Below are 18,839 nucleotides of genomic sequence, written 5' to 3'. Positions count from 1 at the left end.
CTCAGTTCAATTCCAGATTTCACAACTTGATATATTCTTTATTAAAAGTGAATTTTATTGGTTTGCTATCACGTTTATTCCTCCCAAGTAGCACTTTGTAAAATGATTTACCTCAAAGACCTGCAGTAGTGGTTTGAATTGATACAGACTCTAGAGAAATATAGAAGCCGGTAATTATTAGCTGATGGTCACGAAACCCTGCTTACTGACACTTGGAGCCGACTCCCAAGAGAAAAAACGAGAAATGTATTTCCAGGAAGGATCAGGGTTGATATACAGAAGATGCTGAAAGGTTTAATCAAACCTCATTCAGCTTTGTGAAGGTAAGATTTACATCCATTCTTTTCATGCACATTTCGTCAGCCAGATAGGTTGAATGATACATTTGAGACTCTTTAATACATATTGCATCAAATACAAAAAATGTGAATAATTTATGAGATTATATTTAATTGGTATGTTCATTTAAACCATCTGGGATTTAGAATACAACTAATTTTGATGTTTTTCCTCCCCTAAAAAACAGTATCGGGCAAGAATAAGAAATGTCAGCCATAAACCGCAGTGCTTACTGGGTTTGGACAAAGAACTGCAGCTACTCCCACGATTTTGCTATTCCTTTGGTTCCCTACATGGACTGTCCCTCCAACCGCAAGTATGCTTCACACTTCATACCGCTTGTCTTTTACATACTGTCCTTTCTTGGAACAATTGGTAATCTCTGGAGCCTGTGGGTTTGCCTACGGCCATCCCAGCCTTGGAGTATCGGATCCATAGGTGTTCTTAACCTTGCTCTGTGCGACCTTACCTATCTGGCCTCTATGGGACCCTGGGCATTCTACATCAGCTCCGACTACAACTGGAAAATAGGTCATTCTCTCTGCATCATGGTGAAAATTCTGTACTTTGTCGGGCTGACGTCCAGTACCATGTTCATCTGCGCCATCAGCACTGACCGATTCCTTGCGATCATCTTCCCTCTTGAGTCCAGAATGATCCGCACACCACGGAACAGTGCATTGGTTTCACTTCTACTATGGACTATTACAGCCCTCCTTGTTTATTTCAGTTATCCTAACATTCTGTACTGGGTCAGGAAGGATGGCATCCATGTATGTGGGGCTATGGTGATCTCCAGGTTCAGAACCACCGAAGCATCGTACAATCTCTTGTCTTACTACTCTATTCAGGTAACTGTCCCACTGCTCCTCCTCATTCCCTCATATGTGAAGATCATTGCCCGGATGAAGCAATCACGACAGCAGTGGGGCGCAGGCAACATGCAAGGCCTGGACAAGACCATCTGTCTAATTGCAGTTTTCATTGCCAATTTCTTGGTGTGTTGGGTTCCAGGGCAGCTGCTTCACATCATTGCCTGTATTATTTTCTTCAATTTGTATGACTGCAAAAACACTTGCTGGGTTGCATGGGTGGTCAACCTACTCGCCGAAGCCTCCGAACTACTGTATTGTCTCAATGCATGTCTGGATCCCTTAATTTTCCACATGCAGCAGGGACATGGTGAGCTGCTTCATAAGGTAGTGTTGGCAAACTGGTGTAGAAAGTTATGTAAGAAACCAGACTTGGGAGGGCCTTCAGTGGAACCTGTCAGTGTGGTCCAAATTAATGGAAGTTTCAAAACAAAGAAACAGGAAATAATAAAAATAGTAAATTAGGAAAATGTATGATATTTTTAATGGCTAGTTTGTCATTCGCACAATTGTGAATTGATGCATTCGGGGTCTTCATATTCTTGTGTTGTGGTGTATTGCAACCGCAATAGACTTAGGGGTAGGTCTAATAAATTATAACTATTAATGTATTGTTTTATCTAGTTGTATCTAAATATTCTTGGCATGTTTTACACTGTTTCTAAATCTGTTCAAATATTAAGCAATCATTCAATCAATATTCCCATTTTTATACCCATAGATTCATATAGATGTTAATACTTAGTGGATTGCTTTTAATAAAACTAGCTAAGGTATATTTTACAATCACTAGATGGCAGAATTGGCGTAAAATAAATAGAAAGTCTAAACGCCAGTGTACACACGCCATAAATCAATAAAATAATAAATGTACACTTTTAGAAATTACTTTAAAAGAGTGAACAATTAAACATTTTCCAACCAAGAGTTGGGGTCTGTAGTTCTAAGTCAATTTAACCTAAAACAGTTGATTCTGCCATTGTGCTGTTTTTATTTTATTTGTTTTGTCTTAATAGCACAACGGGTTCAGTATGTCTGTCGCTCTACATCATAAATCTAAATTTGCCAGCCCTAAATACCCCTCATCCAACACCAAAACCATTGTTGAAAAGGAAAGACACCTGCAAGTTTAGGAAAAAATTGGGAGTGTAATGTCTAGATACAATATAGCCTAAATGGAGATGTGCGTTGGTACTATTCATTTTTTAAATACATAATGTAATACAGTTATAATGCCTGTTTAGTATTGTAACCCTGTTACATGCAATGTAATTTGCATTCTAGCCATTACTGTAAAATGCAAATGTGAGCAATATAAATAGATGTGATGGGTTAAGCCATCTTATGAGCTGTACTTCAACTACTTGTACAATTATTGGTCAACATAAAATATATATATATATATATATATATATATATATATATATAACATTTTACCTCACATTCTCAAGAACAAATCGTCTACACTTAACAGAAACACTACCGTATATCACAACCGCCCATATGTTCAGTAAAATCCATCCTGTTGCAGTCATGCGTGTTGTGTGCTGTTATTATACTATGGCGAAGGCATATCTTATGAATATTAAGTTACTTCGTAACCTTACTGGAGCGTCTAGTCACATGACCTAATTAATATTCAAAAGAAAATACGTCCTGTGTTCTTTATTAACGAATGTCTTGTTAATTATGTATTGTCTTTTAATTGTTAATTATTGTAATTGATTTTGTTAAATTACTAGTAGGCCTACCTTTTTTTTTTTTATTGTCACTCGTTGTTATTATTATTATTTTTTTATTTATTTTTTGTCAGGTTTTGATGTGTATATTGATGCTTTGGCAATATTGTACTATTATCTCAATAAAATACTTTGGAAATTGAAACTGACCTTTGCGGACAGGACATCCATCCAACGTACTTCATCTAACATCTGTTATATGTAGCCAATCACATAAGCTACAGAACCAACGTCACGGTACCTAATTAATATTCACGAGTCAAGCCGTCGTCATAGTAGTATTCGTAAATACACACTGTACCGGTAAAGGTATTACGGATGAAGGTGAGAGTGGCTTGCTGTCAAACTGCTGACACCAAACAGGAGTCATGATCCATTTGAACAAATATGCGTTAGTTTGGAGCGCGACTTCCACAGATAGGAAAGACGACGGGACTACCGAACGGGATTTAAAGCTCCGTTTATAGTGGACAACGATGACGGTTCCGATGCTTTGGTTTAGTATATGAAATATAAGGCTGTGGTCAGATCATGGCTTATTTTACTCGTTTATTGTTGAATTGATTATCGACTGCGATTGTACATACAGCAAAGGGCCATAGCTGTATCGCCGTTTGTTTGTTTGTTTGTTTGGTGGGTCTGGAAACATTGTTGCAAACATTATCAACAGCACACCAAATCAAGATGACAGTGGAAAATACAACAATTAAAAGCCGGATTAAAAATCTGCTCCGATCGCCTTCCATCAAATTAAGAAGAAGTAAACCTGGGAACAACAAGGAGACTCTCAGTAGTAAGGTACAGTGCATTACTGTATATTTGCCATGAAGCATATGGAATCAAATGTATCCCATTATAAACCACTGTGAATGCCATTTAATGCCAGGTGACAATGAAATGGCACTAATTTGTCAGATTCTTTCCATGGTTTTGTTACGCAAGGTCTAGAGATAAACATTTTGGAGCTCTCTCGGTGAACTGTAACAAGGCTGTGAAATGCACTGACCTATATTTGCCACATGTCGCAAATAATTTTAAGCCTTGGTAAAGAGCATACTGGGTGCACAATACAAAGCATTATGTGAAAATGTAGTATATTTGCCATATGTTATGAAAATTAAATGCAAAACGAAATACGAAAATAAAGCAGGATGTACCAGGTATGGATTTGCACAGATATGATGCACAAAAAACCCAAACACACATGTCTTTCATATAAGACACTCTATACATGAGTGCATGCATGTTATTACAGATCAGTGTGGGATGCATAATAATTCACATGATTCACATGCCTTGTGTTTCATATATCCAGTTTGAGTTGGAGCTGAAAAGAAACAGTTGCGGTCTAAATCTTAATGTCCAATGTGAAAAGGCACTCTTGGTCTTTTTATAGTAGCTGTAACTATTAATGTATAATTGTGCGTGTGTAAGCTCTGACTGTTACATTCCGTTGTATATGTCAGTTTACTGGTCTACACTCTTGGGTGACTGTACTTCCCTTTCACATGCAGGAGTCTCTGTGACTTTAACATTGTTCAGACTGTTTTGCAACACAGATGAATTCCTTGAATAACTCTGAGACAAGAGCTGCACATGGTTTGTTGGTCATAAATGACACATTGATGTGGACACTAGTACATTTGAAACCAAATCAATGAAACTGAGAAAAAGGCCATCAACGTTTTTTACTATTATTGTACATTGAGAAAGTATTCAGACCCCACCATTTTTCTCACATTTTGTTTATTGCAGCCTTATGCTACACTCCATACCCAATAAAGACAAAGCAAAAAACTTGATTACTTTGGAAACTTATTAAAAAAGAAAAAAATGAAATAGTACATTGACATACGTTTTCAGACCCTTAACTCAGTATTTAGTTGAAGCGCATTTAGCGGCGATTACAGCCTCAAATCCTTTTGGGTATGATGCGATAAGCTTTGCACACTTGGAGTTGGGGATTTTCTGCCATTCTTCTCTGCAGATCTCAAGCTCTGTCAGGTTGGATGGGGACTGTCGGTGGACAGCCATTTTCATGTCTCTCCAGAGATATTTGATTGGGTTCAAGTCCGGGCTCTAGCTGGGGCACTCAAGGACATTCAGTTGTCCCTAAGCCAATCTTGCATTGTCTTGGCTGTGTGCTTAGGGTCATTTTCCTTTTGAAAGGTGAACATTTGGACCAGTCTGATGTCCTGAGCACTCTGGACCAGGTTTTTTATTAAGGATACCTCTGTATTTTGTTGCATTCAGATTTCCTTCAACCCTGACCTGTCCCCCAGTCCCAGTCCCTGTCACTGAAAACACCTCCACAGCATGATGCTACCACCACTATGCTTCACCGGTGGGATGGTATTGTGAAAGTGATGAGCAATGCCTGGTCTCCTCCAGACATGAAGCTTGGAATTGAGGCCAAACAGTTCAATCTTTGTTTCATCAGACCAGAGAATCTTTTTTCTGACATTCTGAGAGTCCTTTAGGTGCTTTTTTTATGTGTCTTGCACTGAGGAGAGGCTTTCGTCTGGCCATAAAGCCCAGATCGGTGAAGTGTTGCAGTGATGGTTGTCCTTCTGCAAGTTTCTCCCATCTCCACACATGATCTCTGGAACTCAACCAGAGTGACCATCGGGTTCTTGGTCACCTCTCTTACCATGGCCCTTCTCCCCTGATTGCTCAGTTTCGCCAGGCAGCCAGCTCTAGGAAGAGATCTGGTTGTTCCAATCTTCTTCCATTTAAGAATTATGTATGACACTGTGCTCTGGGGAACCTTCAATGCAGCCAAGAAAATGTGTAGCCTTCCCCAGATCTGTGCCTCGACACGATCCTGTCTCTGAGCTCTGCAGGCAGTTCCTTTGACCTCGTGGTTTGGTTTTTGCTCTGTGGATTATTATATGGATTTATCATGTCCAGTCAATTGAATTTGCCAGAGGTGGACTCCAGTCAAAGTGTTATCTCAAAGATAATCCACAGAAATGGGATGCACCTGAATTAAATTTCAAGTGTCATAGCAAAGGGTCTGAATACTATAATACATTTATTTTCTTTTTAAATTAAAAAATAATAATAATAATTTAAAGCATTTTAGCATAAGGCTGCAACAAAAGAAAAAATTTGAAACCATTAAGGGGTCTGAATACTTTCTGAATGCACTGTAACTCAATTTTGACAAAATGTGTAATTACCACTTTTTTCTTTTCAGGACTTTGATCAATACTGAACCCTAAATATTAAAATTTGTCGTATATCTCAGGCACCATCTGTGCTATGGACAGACAGTAAATGATACAGTCTTGTAGAGTAGATGTGTGCTATTACTTTTCAGCTTGCTCAGACTTAAGATTTTTGTTTGCCATGTTAAAAAAATGTCAAAGATTGTTATAGACTTGAGCCATATGTATGGCTGTGAATATCATAAAGACTTAGATGTTGGCTCTTTTGACTTACAGTTGAAGTCAGATGTTTACATACACTTAGGTTGAAGTAATTAACACTCTTTTTTTTAACCACTCCACAGATTTAATATTAGCAAACTATAGTTTTGGCAAGTTGTTTAGGACATCTACTTTGTGCATGACATGAGTAATTTTTCCAACAGTTGTTAACAGACAGATTGTCAATTCCAGTGGGTCAGAAGTTTACATACACTAAGTTAACTGTGCTTTTAAGCAGCTTGGAAAATTCTAGAAAATGATGTCAAGACTTTAGACAATTAGCCAATTAGCTTCTGATAGGCTAATCAGAGTCAGTTGGTGGTGTAAATGGATGTATTTTAAGGCCTACCTTCAAACTCAGTGCCTCTATGCTCATGGGGAAAAAAAATGTCTGGTTCATCCTGGGGAGCAATTTCCAAATGCCTGAAGATGCCACCTTCCTCTGTACAAACAATACGCAAATATAAACACCATGGGTCCACGCAGCCATCATACTCCCTGGGAAGAAGATGCATTCTGTCTCCTAGAGATGAATGTAGTTTGCAAATCAGTCCCAGAACAACAGCAGAGGACCTTGTGAAGTTGCTGGAGTAAACAGGTAGAAATATCTATACCCGCAGAAAACGAGTCCTATATCGACATAACCTGAAAGGCAGCTCAGCAAGGAAGAAGCCAATGCTCCAAAACCACCATACAAAACCAGACTACAGTTTGCAAAAGCACATGGGCTATTAAGAAATTTCCTTGAATCTGATGATACAAAAATTACATTTTTGCCATAATGAACATCGTTATGTTTGGGGGTGGCAGCACCGTGCTGTGTGGGTGCTTTGCTGCAGGAGGAACTGGTACACTTCACAAAATAGATGGCATCATGAGGAAGGAAAATTATGTGGATATATTGAAGCAATATCTCAAGACATCAGCCATGAAGTTCAAGCTTGGTCATAAATAGGTCTTCCAAATGGACAATGACCCAAATACTAACAAAGTGTATGTAAACTTCTTACCCATTGGGAATGTGATGAAGTAAATAAATAATTCTCTCTACTATTATTCTGACATTTCACATACTTAAAATAAAAAGTGATCCAACTGACCTTAGACAGGGAATGTTGTCTACGATTAAATGTCAGGAATTGTGAAAACTGAGTTTAAATGTATTTGGCTAAGGTGTATGTAAACTTCTAACTTCAACTGCATGCCAATAAGCAACCACCCTAGCAACCGCTTAGTAATGCACTTGTAATATGCAGTTTTAATTAATGTTTTGTTTTTGGTTTCAGACCAAAAATTTAAACCAATTTGGCAATCATGGTTTTATAAATGTACTGAGTGTGTGCACAGCACTATTTTATTCCAAAGTCTCATTGAATGTTGCATGATCAGAGATGGCAACTGCTGCAAATCAATAGCCACTCTTCCACTATTGGGCCAGGGCTATCAACTGGTCAGCTGGGGCCAATAGTCTCGGACCTCGAGCCGCGAGACAAAAATCGATCTACATTCCCACCATTGGGCCAATACTCCCGCAGCGTTTCCCTAAAACATGCCCTTAATATACCACTCTGGTGCCAACGTCTCACAGCCCACCCATTTCACAAGCAAGAGTGAAGCTCAAGCTGAGATATCATGTTATCTAGAATATCAAGTTAGCTAGCTAGCAAGATAAGTTAGCATTGACAACTCATTGACCATGATCTCAAACCATGGAAAGTTATTTCTTTGTTCATTGTGCATTTAAACGGATTTGTACTGTACCCGCAGTATTTGTTTATTTTTTACCGAACCTGTACGGTAATGCACTGGATACACAACTTTTAAGTTCAGCAAAACTCTGCCTTTGACATTGACCCCTGATGGCCTTTTTTGTGGAAATTCGGCTAATGAGTACGTTTACATGGGCAGTTATAATTGAGCTACCATGGGTTTTTGCATAGTCGAGCTACAGTCTTCATCTCTCTGTCCAAGTATATTTGACACCAGGCGTAATCAAATAGCTGAGGAAGTGTCGTAGACAGTTTCCTGTTTTTACCTGTAGTAGCACTTCAGCTTACTAGCTTCTCAACGGCAAGACTCACAACAGGCACAACAACATGGAACACTTTAAAGCCATGTGCATTTCTTACATTCTTTACATGTTGATTTTGGTGCGGATCAGATGCATGTTATCCATTTTGCTTATGGTGATGTCCGAAGGCAGAAGACGATTATATGCGATTTATCCCTTAAGCTGGTCAGATGGCTTCATGTGGAAATTGTTCCACATTGTTTATTCAACATTGATATAAGGTGGACATATTTATATAGTGAGTAAGGGGTCATCTGAAAAGTCCACACATCGTACTGAAACATGCTAATGATGTGAAGGGAGTGGTAAGGGACCATCTGAAAAGTCCACACATTGGGCTAAAACAGTGGATATTTTTATTGAAAAAAGGTTAAATGTTCAGTAAGATGTATAAAATTACTCAGATCCAGCAATATTGAATACAATCACTGAGTCATAAAGACAAGTACAGGTGAAGGGACATTTTTTTATATAAAACAAAATACATAAACCGACACAGATGTTAAGATAAAGAAGATAAATAATCGAAGATATAAAATAATACAAATGTTTATAAGTCATGGGTCAGGAAAGTTCTCATCTTATTTGAAAGGATATACACTTTGTATTATTAAAAACTCCAGAAGCATTTGTTGCTAAAACTGTCAAAGATGTTGTAAGGGACTATCTGAACTATTCTTATTCTATTCATTTTCAATGTGGTATTACTGATGCTGTAATGCTGTTCCCTATACGCATGTTACGCAGTTTGTGTAGTGCACCTACTACCTATGGGGGCACCAGCATCTCTACTGGCTGCTGTTCCTTGCACATACAAATGTTTTTTGGAGGCCAATTGTGGTCCGATTAACATGTATACATGCTGGACGAAGCCTAGCTACAATCGCATAATCTAAGTCTGTTTGTTTGATTTAGCAAAAACCAAATTGGAACAATTTTAGTCTGACTAAAGTGTATACATGACATTTTACAAAGACAAATTCTTGCTTTAGACTGAAATCGAACATTTCAAGTGCATGTAAATGCACTCATTGACTCTTTCATATATTAAACATGCTGTTCAAGCGCTATGCAAAAGACTGTCAAGGTGTCTTTGTTCTGTTAAAAAAACATCTCTTTTCACATCTCTCTCTCTCTCTCTCTCTCTCTCTCTCTCTCTCTCTCTCTCTCTCTCTCTTTCTTTCTCTCTTTTTCTCTCCCACTGCCTAAAGCAGTTAGGGAGTCTCTGGTGTATTGAGCCAGACAAAGGAATCATAGCTTTTTGTTAGTCTACATATATCCGTTCATGACTGAGGTTTCTGCTTTTTAAGGTTTACATGCTTTGTTGCATCGAATCAAAGCCATTCCTCCAGGTTCTGCATACTTAACTGACTTCTGGCTCAAGTTCTTTGCATTTATCTGGAGATTCTACATGCATGGATTGCAAAAAGTTTGTGGAAAAAATGCTTTTGGCTCAGAAATTCCCAGCAGAGATGTTGAATGAGGAATAGCTAAAACAGCTTACATTTGAAATTGAGCATCTCTTTTCTTTTTCATGAACTCCAGGGCACTTATAAACAGTGTATATACAGTTTAGATGTCTGTCAAAAAATATGTGCAACAATTGTAAATTCAGGCAAAAACTAAAATTGTAATGCTTTTTGCCAATTTCAGCAACTTCACCAAGTTTTGTGGTAATAGATTGTGGCTACTTTCTTCTTTCAGTTGGAAAATGAACAAAGATAAATAGGGTTTGAAATATTGCTGCTTGAGCTGTCTTAATGTTGACTTCAGAACTAAGTGGTATATTGCAAACATAAGGTGCTAAACCATTTCTCACAAATAACTTCCAATTTTTCGATTGCATTTTTAGAGTAAATTTTAGTGTTATATAATGGGTCTTTCTCTTTTTATAAACCAGTGGAACTGCCTGAGATGGCAGGGTTGGGCTCATTGTGAAGTCCACGTCATAAACCAGGTGTTCTTCATCTCAGTCCTCCATTGAACCATATTTAAAGTGACTGTGATTTATGTGAGTGAGTGTACTTTGCTTGGATGTGGCCGTACTTGCTTTGAAGAGGTGACCTGGCAGACTTCAGGGTTTCATGTCAGATGACAAAACAGATGTTCATTTAACCGGTCTGTGTTGTATTGTTCTTACAATATAAAAAATTCAAAAGATGGTACATGTGGACTTCTCTTTGTTTGAGGTAGCATTGCTAAAGTCTGCCTAACATATCACATTTCCATCGTACAAGAATTAATTGTGATAGCGAGCACAATTATAGGGTATTTCACCAAAGGATTGCATGTAAAGTACATAATTCATACTGTTACTCAGTGTGTTACAGTGTTAACATGTATATTGTAATGAAATATGTGACTGAATGCTAGTTAAATGTTTTTTTTATTGCCAATGTGTGAACGGCTTTTAATGCAACTTAAAAAATTAGCCCTTCCCGGATTTCCTATGTTGCCTATTAAAGCCTGTAGACTGATTTTCATGTGAAGGGAGTGGGTCACTTTTGCCGGGAAAACCCAAAGGATGTGACGTTTATCCACGCTCCCGAGAGCCTTGCCTCAGACAGTAGCTGACTTGACTTGACTTCTCTTCCACTATTCAACAGCGACAACAAACTGCAACACTAGGTAATGTTATCTTAGAGATGGAATCTAGCAAACGTCCAGCTCCCAGCACAACACCGACTCATACACAAACTCAGAGTAAGCCAAAAACAAACAGAAAACATTTATCTACTGAATCCCATCTGGCCCAGCGGGAACGTGGTCGAACGAAAACTAGAGTGAACATCAGTAGGGCATTTGATTCCTGGAGGGTCCTTCGTTCGGTTTTGGGGATCAAAACCGACCCTGAATTTTCGTTTTTCTTATTGGACAGGTAAGCTTACATAACAGCAAAGCATGGGAAATTCTGCTACCTCATGTGTCAGCATGATGCTGGTGAATCACATCGTCTCTTTGTACGTTACGTCATTGTTTTGGTCGATGCTCGTGTAACCGGCCCTGGTCGCCCTGCTCCGAAAGGGACTCGAACTGGCGTCTCCAGTGTGGGAGGCGGGTGCGCTAACAAGGAGGCTAAAGGCTACAGCCTCTAGCATCAGTCGCTAGTGCACCTCTTGAGGTCAGGAGAGTGATGTTTACACATTGCACAGCTATCTACCAGCTGGCTCTCGTTACACTCACCCCCCTAAACCTCACTCCCATCCGGGTCACGGCACCAATGTAACTGGCCCTGGTCACCCCGCTCCGAACGGGACTCGAACCAGCGTCTCTGGCCTGGGAGGTGGGTGCACTAACAAGCTGGCTCTCGTTACACTATGGAGTGTGTGCGTGAGCACGAGCAACAGGTAGCTGCTGCAGTTCACTTATCGGCCACAGGTGTCATTAATAACAAGGGTTTCTGAATCTTACACACTGCACCTTTAAATATGATACATATTAGAGGTAGACTGATACAGGTTTATCAGTTTTACAGATAAATCGGTAGCGATATTTCCTTTTCTGAACTATCTGTTATCGGCAAAATTCTATGCTGATAGTTGGTGATAGTTTTTCTTTCTCAGTGTTACTCTACAGTTGGAATGGCTTAATTCTTAAGTATGACAGCAGCCTTACTGACATCCCGTGGGGATTTGCTATATTTAAATATTTTACATTACTAATATTCATCCATATTTTTATCTTCACTGTAAGCGTATGGTGGTGGCGTAGTGGGCTAAACCACATAACTGGTAATCAGAAGGTCGCTGGTTCGATCCCCACAGCCACCACCATTGTGTCCTTGAGCAAGGCACTTAAATCCAGGTTGCTCCAGGGGGATTGTCCCTGAATTAAGTGCACTGTAAGTCGCTTTAGATAAAAGCGTCTACCAAATGCATAAATGTAAATATTATGTTGTTTTTTTTTCAATCAAGAGTTCTAAATTGAAGTAAGGGCATGCAAAAACAATGTGATTATATTGAAACATGCCTCATCAGCACATGCATTGTGTCTCCTACTATCTTGTAAAGAACAATTAAGAAAACCTCATCTGCTAAATATATATCATTATTTGTCTTTTAACCATATTGTAAAGAAAATCGTGTTTTTTTTCATATAAATTTAATATTCATATGTACATACAGACATAAACTGAATATATACAAACAAAATTCTTCAGCTGGTGTATATATAGGCTATAAAAAGCTTAATTTGGTAAATAGTTAAATATAGAGCATTGTAAGAGAGCCAAGTCTCCATTTTAAAATGAGAATCCCCAGTAAATTTTGGGCTTGTTTACAGTTAAAAGTCCCATGTTATGCACCAAATTTTCATTTTTTCATAGAGTCACGAACTCCAGTTCCCGAATCCACCCACTTCCAGCTCTCACACTCGTTCCCAATCACCCTAGTATTAGTTTCACCTGTACTGTTGCCCTTTCAGTCTAGCTTTGTTGGTTATTGCTTGTTATTCTCTTTGATTTGCTAACGCCAGTGTTCGCTTAGTCTACCTGTTTGTTTGTTCTCGTGCTTTGGTTTTGTATACTGATCTCCTGGCTTTGACTTTGCTCTCGTCTCAACTACACTCCTCTGGATTTGCCCTCTGTACTATTACCAGTCTGTGATTAAACCTGTTTTCTGCAACTGAATCCATCTCGTCCAGTTTCCTCACACATAGTAAGAATGATAAAAAGGAAACCCAAACATTTGTTATTTTTTTACATTATTGGCCGATTAATCGGTTATCGGCCTTTTCCAGCACCTTAGTTATTGGTATCGGCAAAATCCCCTATCGTTTGACCTAATATATATGTTAATACTCCTTTCAGTCTTTGATTAAATGTTATGACTTGTTCACTGAGTTTGTGCGGTCCTTCTTAACAAATGTTTATGAAACATTTCTCATGATTTCTATATAAGATGACACCACTGTTTAGGAGCTCTATAGTTACCAGATGAGTTTTTTTCTACGGGAATATAAAATGTCTCACTCACAGCCTGCACAATAAACAATATTTTAGATCAGTATTGTAATTAGAAGTGAAAAACTTTGGAGTAAATTTGTTGCATGTTGACTTTCATCAGCTACACTGCTGCTGTAATTTTGCTCATCTCTCATTGGCCAAACAGACATGATGTTTATAGGATAATCATGTTATTTATTTACAATCACAGTCTCTGGACTTTGTTCTAATCTAAAGTAGTTTCAGAACAATTAAGTTGTTGAAATTTTTCTCAAACCAACTTAGTCTTGACTTGAGTTTTTCCCGTTTGTCTTGGAACTTTTGGTCTCAACATTTCTCATGGCCTCATGATATTTGAGGATGTCTGTATGTGATAGATGAGATTTTTAAGATCACAACTTTGTGTCCCCACACAAAACGTCCAAACAGTTACTGCTTAAATGTGCAAAACTATTCAAATATCAACCAGAATTTGGTCATATTCCTTTTCTGCATAAGCCAGTATATACATGGTAAACACGGTCTGTGTTATGTGTGTTTTTGGTCATATGGTCATATTTTTATGTAGTGTGATGATTATGGCTATTTGTTTTTAATGATTGGTTTTCTGTAACTTAAATTAGACTGCAGGGCCCATCATAACGTTTCTTTACTACTTTGTTTTTTGTAATTCCACAGGTGACTTTGGAGAAAGTTCTTGGAATCACTTCCGCTGGGAATCGTGCTTTAGCGTGTAACCCACACTCAGGACTTGTTGCCTACCCAGCCGGGTGAGTAAATCGGTTTCACTTGATAAACTTTCTTTTAGCAGTTTGAATAGACAATTGCATGAATAACTTTTGTGAATCATTGTGATCTATGACAGTGAGTCCGTTTGTCCCTTGAAGGTAGTTTTTCTTCCACCGGAACTTAATTACTCAATTGCCAAATCCCCATTGTATTAGGAGGTTAGTTTTGCAGCTAAGCACTAGAATAAAGCTAGACTGAGGTGTGATTAAAGCCAGAATTCAATTTATTGTGAACTCATGCATATCCTCAGGTTAAACAAGACTGAAATGTCCTGTTGGCGAAAATGAGAAAAAAGACCACAGGGAGAAAACAAGATAGAAAGAGATAAATATCTGATAATAGATTAGTGATCTCAGATTGGGTGTGGTGCAAACAGGAATGCTTACAGACTCCTGTCTACTGCACATTATCCTGGTGGTTGGTCTGCAATTTTACTAAAAGAATTTGGTTTTCGAAACATCTTATGGGTGCATGCAAGGCCGGATTTACCACCGGACCGATTGGGCCGGTGCCCGGGGGCCTCCAAGACCCCACTAACTGTGTGGCCTCATCCTTTTTTGTAATTTTTTTATTAGTATTAAATTAAATTAAAATTCATGAATGCGTGTGTAATTGTGCGTATGTGTGTTAACAATAATTTATTTACACGCAAAAAAGTATCATGATCAGTTTTTCGGCTGTGTCGGATGATGACGAGTCAGGTTACCGCTGAAACTGTTGATAGCGGCAAAACAGGCGGTAGAAGAGAGTTGAGGACATCGAAAAAAACTAACAAAATGGATAAAAACGGTGGAGCAGCGGAGCCACAAAACGTAAAGCTAAAAAGGAGAAGGATAGCCGAGAGGTTTTAATTAGGAGTAATATTCCAGCCATCTCTACTTTTTTCAAAAGTCGGCTCGACGAAAATAAAGAGCCTGCGGTGATGCTGGGTTTAGCACAATATCCAGCTTTGCTATTTTAGATGAACCTGAGCACCAGCACCAGCACCAGCACGACAAGACAGAGAACCCCAACCCCAGCCCTATTCAAATGCCTCCCCACCACCACAGTCTCCGACTCCGCTTGAGACCGAAACCGAAGCAGGTGCTGAAGGCGGCAGAGACCAGGCGGTGACGTGCATTACCAGTTTGACCGCCTCAAAATGTAGGCATATCTATTACCTTTTCCCCTTATTAAAAACCCTGATTATTAGATGCCCGGATCTAGGGAATTGGTTGATGAAACATTGATTAAAATTAAGATTTAAATGAATACAAAACGAAATTCACTTTAAAGAAAGGCTTTGTGCTTTCTGTTTGAGGTCTCTGTGAAAACGTTTTAAAGCATTCTTTTACTTTTAGTGCCGCTTTCAGAGCGGTCACGTCCAGTAACGGAGAACTGTCACGTCCGTAACATTTTTTTTCCTCATAAATGCGAACACGAAAAATAAAATAAAATGAATATTTTATTCTGTGGAGACTGTCAATCCTTCTTCATCCGGTGCCGGTGGGTACTATTACTTTTGATTTGCGCAGTGTAATTCACTGAATTGATTGCTCTGCTACCAGCCTCTGTCACGTTACAACCTAGTATATCGTTGATCATCTGTTTCTCCGTAAAAAAAACAGACTGTACAGACATGACTATAGTTATTCTTAGTTATGTTATTAGCCTGTATTTTCATAGATTTTAATCTGCTTTTATTCCAATAAATTCTGTTGATTTTGTTCCGTGATAGTTTCCATTTTGTCTTTTGTTTTATAGATATTTATAGATCTCTTTTGCTGTCACAGTTAACATCACAAGAAATGGAGTTGGTGTTTTTGTTTTTAACTAAAGAAAAAGGAGGAAAGGAAAAAGAAAAGAGGAGAGGAGGAGGAGGAGGAGGAGGGGCCTCCAAGATTTTGTGCCCAGGGGCCTCTGCTTCCTAAATCCGTGCCTGGGTGCATGGTGTCTTCCCAAAATACAAATGTAGCCTACTTTAGATATTTTGCTAAATGGATTGAATTAGGCCAATGGGCGAGGATTATACTGGTTTACAGGTGTGAGTATTTGCACCTGGACTCGTCTGTGATCTATAGCTTTGCACATGTGCATTAAAATCATCCACTAACAAAAAAGTAACATGGGTTATAAAATATATATATATTTACATACAATGGAATATATAATATCATGGAGTTCTACGCAAATACCATTGTATATGTTTGTATATTGCTGTTAAATGTTTCTCACAAAACTTTGCAGGCTTTAGAAAGCTACTTATTTGTTTCTCTTTTCAGAGTTTGGCATGGAACTGATTAATGCACCAAAGCATTACTGTACAAAGTAGTCAATGGTTGTGTTGTGATGCTGTTTATGCACATACAGAAAACAAATCCTTCCTCTCCCTCATCACATGGTGCTTGTAATCTGATTAACATGTTAAGCTTTAGTTCTCAGTATGTTAACAACACTCCTAACTTTCTGTTGCCATAACATGCAGCGTATACATATAAAACACCAATTCTGGGGTATAGTGATCCATATGGTAAATAGTGATTGATTCACTTTGTTCCTGGAGGCCCATAATCAATTGCTCTTCATATGAAACCATTTTAGTGGTCTGTTACAAAGATTAAGTTGTTTAGGAGTAGGACACACTACTTTGCTCTGTGTCCAGCCTCAGAATCAATGTAGATTGTTGTATTTTAAGTGTCTAAATGAAATATTCAAATAAAAAAAATAATAAAAAAAAGAGTCTGTGAGGGAAGGAAGTGCACTTTGTTTAACATAATATAATTTTTATCACTTAGCCCACGAAACATACACATTTCCAATGGCCAAAAAACTCTATGACCGAGGACCTTATACTTGATATATTTCGGGTTTAATACAAATAAAACTCAATCAACTGCATTTGTTGCATAATGTTGATTACCATAACAAAATAATTTTGACTCGTTCCTCCTTTTCTTTAAGAAAAGTGAATATTGAGTCACAAGTTCAAATCAAGGGCATGCTGAGTGACTCCAATCAGGTCTCCTAAGCAACCAATTGGCCAGGTTGCTAGGGAGGGTAGAGTCACATGGGGAAACCTCCTCGTGGGCGCTATAATGTGGTTGAGTGGTGGTGTGGTGAGTTGTACGTGGATCTGCGGAGAATGGCGTGAGCCTCCACACTCACTACGTCTCCGCGGTAACGCGCTCAAGCCACGTGATAAGATGCGCGTATTGGCACTCTCAGACGCGGAGGCACCTGAAATCCATCCTCCGCCACCCGGATTGAGGCGAGACACTATGCCACCATGAGGACTTAGAGTGCATTGGGGATTGGGGATTCCAAATTGGGTAGAAAAGGGGAGATGATAAAACAAAATGTACTGTTTTACTGGCTGAGAAATGTGTCTTTCATCAAATACAGTACATACTCTGACAGCATACATTTGGCATACATTTGTATAGACCAAGGAGAGGAAGAAGTATTTTTTGTTTTCCTAGATTTTGTCTCATTTAAATAATAAAAAAATACAATTATTTCATATGTCAGGCTTTATAGGGTTTACAAGGAGTCTGTCACAGTGAAAATCGTAATCCTTTCATGACTCTTTTAAACACAATGTCATGATGCTTACAATGTTTTACAATATTTTTACTCATTGTCTTGAGGAGATTTACTGTAAAACTCCATATTAGGCATTGTTGTACAGTTTTGTGTACAGTAAGTGCTATCTAGAGAGGTGAATAGTTCAGTATGCTTCAGGACAGAGTCTTCCACTTAACCAGAGAAAACAGGGAAACCAGATGCAGATACTACAATCTGAGTGACACGTCATGGCATTTGATTTGAGCAATGCTTCCTCAGTATATGAATAGCTTAATAACTTTTAATATTCAAGGGTATAATCTACGTTCAAGTAGATATATTCTTTTAAATGTTCCTTTAATGAAGACAGAGTTTGGAAAAACTGCTTTTATTTATAGTGCATCAGCTGCTTGGAATGAGATCCAAAGTTCATTGAAACTTGATGTACTTATTTCTATAAATGAGTTCAAGTTACATTTAAACAAATTATTCAAATCTGTCTGCACTTGCTCTTAACGTTTAATCTTGTTTTATTGTTGTATATGTGTGTGTTGTGTAATCTGTTTTATGTAGTTATGTATATTGTGTGTTGCTACCTTGGCCAGGGCTCACTTGTAAATGAGATATTTATCTCAATGTGATTATTTCCCTGGTTAAATAAAGGTTAAATAAAAAAATAAAATAAAAAAAATAAAAAATAAAAATTTCTCGACCCAAAGGATGTTATGGGTTAAACTTGTTTTTAAAATGCAAGGAAAATGTGGTTAATGTATTTTTACAAGCTGAACCAAAATAGTACCTAACCCATAATTCAAAATCAAGGTCATCACAGCATGCATGTATAAGGACTATGCTTGCTCACAGCATACAGTATGTGCGCTTAAGCCCCATGTAGTTCCTTGACGAGACAATTTTTATATTAACATTTATGCATTTGGCAGACGCTTTTATCCAAAGAGACTTACAGTGAATTATTACAGGGACAATCCCCCCGGAGCAACCTGGAGTTAAGGGCCTTGCTCAAGGACACAATGGTTGTGGCAGTGGGGATCGAACCAGTGACCTTCTGATTACAAGTTTACCAGTTATATGGTTAGAGCACTACACCACCAC

General features: G+C 38.3%; 2 protein-coding genes across 3 annotated transcripts in view; both read left to right on the top strand.

Moving 5' to 3' along the window:
• Nucleotides 1-47: 47 nt before the first annotated feature.
• On the top strand, nucleotides 48-2,953 carry LOC127657302 (type-1 angiotensin II receptor A). The gene has a single exon (XM_052146035.1). The coding sequence runs from the start codon at nucleotides 546-548 to the stop codon at nucleotides 1,674-1,676; it is 1,131 nt and encodes a 376-aa protein (XP_052001995.1). The 5' UTR covers nucleotides 48-545; the 3' UTR covers nucleotides 1,677-2,953.
• Nucleotides 2,954-3,299: 346 nt separating this feature from the next.
• LOC127657021 (mitogen-activated protein kinase-binding protein 1-like) overlaps nucleotides 3,300-18,839 on the top strand; it is a 62,977-nt gene continuing 47,437 nt past the window's right edge. For both annotated transcript variants that reach the window (XM_052145657.1, XM_052145656.1), the window contains exons 1-2: nucleotides 3,300-3,748; nucleotides 14,073-14,164. In XM_052145657.1, the coding sequence (XP_052001617.1) occupies nucleotides 3,635-3,748; nucleotides 14,073-14,164 (206 nt within the window). In that variant the 5' untranslated portion in view covers nucleotides 3,300-3,634. The remainder of the gene's footprint in view (nucleotides 3,749-14,072; nucleotides 14,165-18,839) is intronic.

This window comes from Xyrauchen texanus, chromosome 16, assembly GCF_025860055.1.
Source record: "Xyrauchen texanus isolate HMW12.3.18 chromosome 16, RBS_HiC_50CHRs, whole genome shotgun sequence".
Taxonomy (NCBI): Eukaryota; Metazoa; Chordata; class Actinopteri; order Cypriniformes; family Catostomidae; genus Xyrauchen; species Xyrauchen texanus.
This window is presented reverse-complemented; position numbering and strand designations above follow the sequence as displayed.

Excerpts from the sequence above, each read along its gene's own strand:
- LOC127657302 (XM_052146035.1), top strand. The coding sequence starts at position 546 with ATGTCAGCCATAAACCGCAGTGCTTACTGGGTTTGGACAAAGAACTGC.